The 6,000-nt window shown below is 33.3% G+C and overlaps 1 protein-coding gene across 1 annotated transcript in view; it reads right to left on the bottom strand.

Annotated features, from left to right (window-relative positions):
• Window positions 1-927: 927 nt before the first annotated feature.
• LOC126426646 (uncharacterized) overlaps window positions 928-6,000 on the bottom strand; it is a 144,097-nt gene continuing 139,024 nt past the window's right edge. The window contains exon 6 of the mRNA XM_050088532.1: window positions 928-1,273. Coding sequence (XP_049944489.1) covers window positions 1,172-1,273 — 102 coding nt within the window. The 3' untranslated portion in view covers window positions 928-1,171. The remainder of the gene's footprint in view (window positions 1,274-6,000) is intronic.

Below are 6,000 nucleotides of genomic sequence, written 5' to 3'. Positions count from 1 at the left end.
ATTATGACACAAACGGTGTGGAAAAACTAAACCCCATTAATAAGTGCAATTCTGAGTTGATATGTGCTTTTATAGTCTTTAAAGAGGGCTAGTATTAGTAATATTAAGTTACAAGCAGTAAAAGGGTAGTCTTGGCCACGAGGAAGCAGAAAGCATAGATCTCCTTACAAAACTTAAAATTCTGTGGGAAGTGGCTCATGGTGTATTGAAGAACAGCACAATCGCCAAACATTTAGACTTAGCAAATATACATTATCTATTCTACTTAAAGGTCAGGAAAAAGTTCTTAATGCTGCTATACTGGGTTACAGGTGCAAATGTAAGTGACTTCACAGTGTTATATATGAAGATGCTGAAACTTTACTTTTAGAATGATTCAATTATATGTGCACTTCCAATCTACATTTAAGTGGAATTATAATTCAGTCAAAAGAAATGAGGCTGCAAAAAATTTAGATGTTGAAGATTTCAATTGTTTTGCCAGTTGGCTATACTGGTTGCAAAAGGTAAACCCAATTTCATCATTAGGATTTATGGTGAAGTTAACAAAGTTGATGAAGGGGGCAAACAACTAGTTTCATGAATTTGACCAAGTGAGTGAAACGTATGCTTCATCTTATATCTGTGACATAGGGAAAAACTTGGCTTTTTTGGTTATTTTTTCCCAAGTCATCCCCTGGAAATAAAACATGACTTGTAAAATAGTGGAGCATGCAGTTAACAATATTTAACTATTGTACTTGTATGTAATCCATGGGACAGAGACAAATAATATACTTTTCTGATCTGTAACTCTGAGAAACCACTTTGAAGAACATAAACATCGATGCTTTACCTTATATCTACTCTCACTATAAGAAGACTTGGACTGACATATCATTGGGTGACTTCCTTGTTTTCACTTTAACAAACATAAAGGTTCACATTTTACCTCCAAGTACACCAAGTCACCTTCAACCTTTGAATGAAGCAGTTATTGTTCTCAATGTGGGAGAATGCAATTTGTGTTGCTGTAAAATGGAAGTGTCAATCAAGATTTCACTGTATGCTATAAAAGCTAGCTCAATATCCTGGTAATCAGAGTCATCATAACACATACAGAACTGTTTTTGCAATGCCTGGAAACATAAAGATCCTAAAACTGTTGACGAGTTAGATGGTGACAATGTTATCATTTCAGCACACAATGGAATATTCTGTAAAACACTGCAAATCCTGGCATCAATTTTGAGGACTTTGTTAATGCAGACGGTGATGTGTGCTCAGGTAGAACCTGAAAAATAAACAGTTGTGACACATGCACAAGAATGTGAGGAGGACAATATTATTTTGTCTACCCACTAAGAAATGTTACACACTTTGGGCGTTTTATAACGTTTTGTTTCAACATCTGAAACATTTACAGCTGGTCAGTGTGATGTATAAATTTTCGGTGCCTACAGTGTCAAGCCTTTTAGTGTCACACAAATTTATATTTTTAAAGGGGATCACTTAAGACTATTTCCACAGGTTCGCCCTCTCATTTCTCCCTCATACCACAAAATTATCATCTGATCTAGTACAAACTGAAAAAATAAATTCCTTTTAAAGCACAGTTTCGTATATAATTTATATTCAAAACCTTACACCTGTGTCATAGAACAAATTCTACATCGAGAATACTTTACACAAGTTTAAGGGAAAAAACGCTTCCAATAATTATTACAGTATTTAAAGAACATCAAAATATGAACAGGCTGAAATGAACAAACAGTACATGATACTATGTTAATCAATTCCACTGTAAAAAGCTAAGGAGTATATTATTAGCAAAATAAGAAATACGTAAAAGTGAAATGGCAAAATGAGCACTTCTCAATTGGGAGTAAATCAAAACAATCAGAATGGCTGAAAGAGAGCACAATAACATGAACCATAAATGAATAAGAGCTAAGCAACTAAGCAAATAAGAGAATAGGCAAAAGTGAGATGCTAACAAAATGAGATGCCAACAAAATGAGAACTGGCCGAACTCCGTCGGCACTTATATACGGTTGGGCTCATGGCGGCACCTTGCGGCCCATATGCAACACGCACGCCTGTGACCGCAATGCACTCTTAGCGCTCGCGGCAGCGTCTAGCAGCCCGTACGCAAGTTGTGTGATTGCTGTCGCAGGTCGACCCTTAATCTATTATGTTACATCGGGAACTTAGCCGGAATTTTCATTTCTGTTTATGACAGTTTAATATACAGAATATTTGTCACTAGAAAATGATCTGGGAGTACTTTTTTTCAAGTAAAATACATAAACCTTTTCAGTTCTCACATTTGTTATATGTGTTACGATTGCAAACTAATGTTATAAACAGGCTTGATGTACCTGGTAACACCTTCACTTTAATCTTCTGAGATAACAGAGGTACTGCAGTGTTTGCTATGACAATGTGCATAGTTTTGCTGAAGCACTTATGTATGTATATTATGTGAATGGCTAATGCATAGAAAAATCTATAATCCAAAAAAATTTTTATACTTGAACTCCCGGTTTTTAGTCCCTTGGGATTACTGTTTACTTTACTTTCACACAGAGTAAACAAAATTTTATATTGCTCAAAAAATTCTGTGGAGAATAATAGAAATTTACCTTGTAGTAGAAGATACATTCCTTGCTGAGACTGACACCTGAAATTTTTTTTTTTAAATAAGCTTTGATTTGAAAGTGATAAAACAGCAAATAAATAAAATGCTATAAACATCCATTAACATTTGATTATTTGAAATAGTGCTTGGAAACAGTGTTAATGCAGACATGCTGTAGTAAACGTAGCAGTTATTGGAGAAAATTTTAATGCAGTAAAAATTAACACTTTATTTCAACAATTTATGTTTAGAAAAGTAAATAACTATCAAAACCAGTGGTTAAATCATAACCAGACTTCCTATTTATACTTGAAAAACAAAAGTGGCCTAAAACATCCATCTCTCATCGGTGATGTGCATTGAGTTAGGTGAAGAGAAAAATGTAAAATTGGTAAAATGAAAATGTTTTCTACTTAACTGTTATTAAATGTATTATCACACAACAGCAATTTTGAATATTATGCTGCTCTAATCTGACAGCTCACTTAAAGGAACATCATAGTTAAACGTCTGGTCAGTTGCACGCACAGAGGAAATTTAAAGGTATAATATGAAGTGAATCTGATAGGCGACAGACACACATGTCTTATACATATGAAATAAATATCACTGTTAACATGAGGACAGTGTCCTCTTAAAACAAACAGTTGTGAATTCATACGACTTACAGTGTGCTGGGTCTTGAAAATGACAGAAGAGTAGAAATTACAATAGTGAATAAATACGTTTAATAACAGTTCAAAGTTAAAACATTTTCATTTTTCATAGCTGTGGGCATACAAAAAAGGAGGAAAAATAGTAAGGAAAAGACACTCACACAGGATAATACTGTTACAGCTATGTGGAAAATATTAAACAAAAATAAAGTAAAAAAAAAAAATACACTAAACTAAAATGGAGGCAACATAGTAACACGAATGGCGAATTTAAGAAACATTATGTTACAATAACAGGGAGAAATCCAAAAAGACTGAAAATTAGAATCAGAAATGGATCACCTTACAATAATAAAAGTAAGATTTCTGTCCAAGAATAATAGAAAAATGTATTTCTAAAAATTAAACGATTTGACACATTAAAATTTAAAGAAAGTAATGCACTATCCATCAAGAACCTGACAAAAATGAATTCAGGAAAACAGAAAGACATGCAAGAGGAATTAATCAGTGCAGCAGAAGATTTCAAAGTGAAGATATTAAGAAAACACCAATGGTGGACAATGAAACATGACATTACTCGAAGAAAGACTACAGACCTGCAAAAATGTTACACTAAAAAAAAGGAAGAACAATTTGAAGAATATAGCCACATCATATATGAAATAAAACAAAATCACCAGAAATGCTAAGAGAAAGTTGGAGAAAGAACAATTACATTTGACTGAGAGTATCATTGTTTTAGGAATGAAGGTGGTGACCCGGCATCAACAACAGAGACAACTGCAAAATTTTAGCCAAATTTTCTTGATAAATTACTTAATTTTGGGGAATTACAAGACATACTGGAATTTAGCATAGCTAAGGTAGTCCAAGAAACAACCCAACATAAAATGATTAGAAAAATAAACAGTTCTGAATCCCACAGATTTTAAAGCACCTGCAGAAAATAATAGAATAGCATAAATTCTAAAATACACACCTGCAGAAAATAATAGAATAGCATAAATTCTAAAATACAGGAGGATATCAAGCAGTGCTTAGAAGAGGTAAGTCATGTGATTAAAGTATCAATAAACAGAAGCTAATATGCAAGCAAGGCCTAAAGACCTAAAAAACCCTGGTGTAATCTGTAAATTTTAAAATGGCTCAAGACTCTACACAGAGATCAACCTAATTCATAGTTCTTCCAAAATCTTAAATAGATAAGAAAATAAAGGAGCCCTTAAAAGAACACTAATAAATACAATATGCAAAGTAAAATTCACAGCTAAAATGTCAGATTCCTTTGAGATTAGGGTAGACATTAGACAAAATGATGGACTATTTCCACTGTTGTTTAAATGTGTACTTTGAAAAGTGATCAGAGAATAAAAGAGGTAATTGTCAGACTCTAATAGCAAAAGCAAAAACTAAATGGTTGGAAGACTGATAATCTCAAAACTGACTGCTGATCATCTGCAGATGATTTAGAAATTTCAGAGGCACAGAGGAGGCACAAAAACAGATATAATTACAGAAAGAGTAAGAAAATAACAACTACAAACCACCTTTGAAAAGCAGACAACATGACTGCAACATCCAAATCAAGCAGAAAATTTGGGAAAATCAGAAAAATACATGTTTAATTATCTACGAGAAGTTATTCAGCCAAATGGAGGAAAAAAAGAAAAAGCAGTTGCGAGTATGAGCGAACATCAGCTGTATGGAATGATGACAATGAAAATTTCTGCCAGACTGTGACTTGAACCCAGATTTCCCACTTATCGTGAGTGCTCACCTTACCGTTAGGCTAGTCAAGCATCTTCCACAGCCAGACCCAAATTTCCCTGTGCCATGAAACATGTCTACAACCTGAATTTGTATGTTTATTATGTATAATCCCATACAGGGGAGACATTTTAATTGAAAGTCTCTTGCCTGGTGTTGGCAAATAAATATAATATTGCACTGCCTGTGTTGTTCAGAATTATTATGTAATGTATCTCTGTACAAGCATGTATGTATGTCTGAAGGAACATTGCATTATAATTCTCAACAACACAGGTACTGCAATATTGCAAGGTTATAAGAGATGGACTTTTCATTTCACTTAACAAACTATGTTTTTAATAAACAAACTTTTCTGAAACTGCAAAAATTCATAACAACAAGGCTGTCATTTAGCCAGATTGAAGGTATGCAACAGAAAACCTAAATTTAGGGTCAATAAAAGAAAATGAATAAATTAGAGAAAAGAAAGAAAATATTATGAAACAGAACAACAGAATAAAAATTAAAATTAAGAAGTAACACAGAAGTATACAATCATGTACAAAGAGACACAATTATGGAAAGAGGACTAATTTCTTACAGGCACACTGAATGAATGTATTCTAGTTTACTGACAAAAAAACTGTACAGCATTTTAAAAATTAAAAGAAAAAGCCAGCTGGCTTAGGAAAGTGCATCAAGGCTCAGAAGAGACTGGCATAAACAATCAAAAAATTAACAGCAGAACTGAAAATAGAAACAAAATTTTGAGGTGAGTACATCTCGAAGATCAAACAGTATCAAAAAACAAGCAAGAAATTGGACAGCAATACTGAGAACACAGAAAAGTTAATGGATGAAAGAGTAACATAAAACTAACAAAGGCTTAGCTGAAGAAAAAAACAGTGGTTCCATGTTTGTAATAGCTCTGCAACATAGCACAATGATACTATATGTACTTCAAGCAAATTA

This window comes from Schistocerca serialis, chromosome 11, assembly GCF_023864345.2.
Source record: "Schistocerca serialis cubense isolate TAMUIC-IGC-003099 chromosome 11, iqSchSeri2.2, whole genome shotgun sequence".
Taxonomy (NCBI): domain Eukaryota; kingdom Metazoa; phylum Arthropoda; class Insecta; order Orthoptera; family Acrididae; genus Schistocerca; species Schistocerca serialis.
This window is presented reverse-complemented; position numbering and strand designations above follow the sequence as displayed.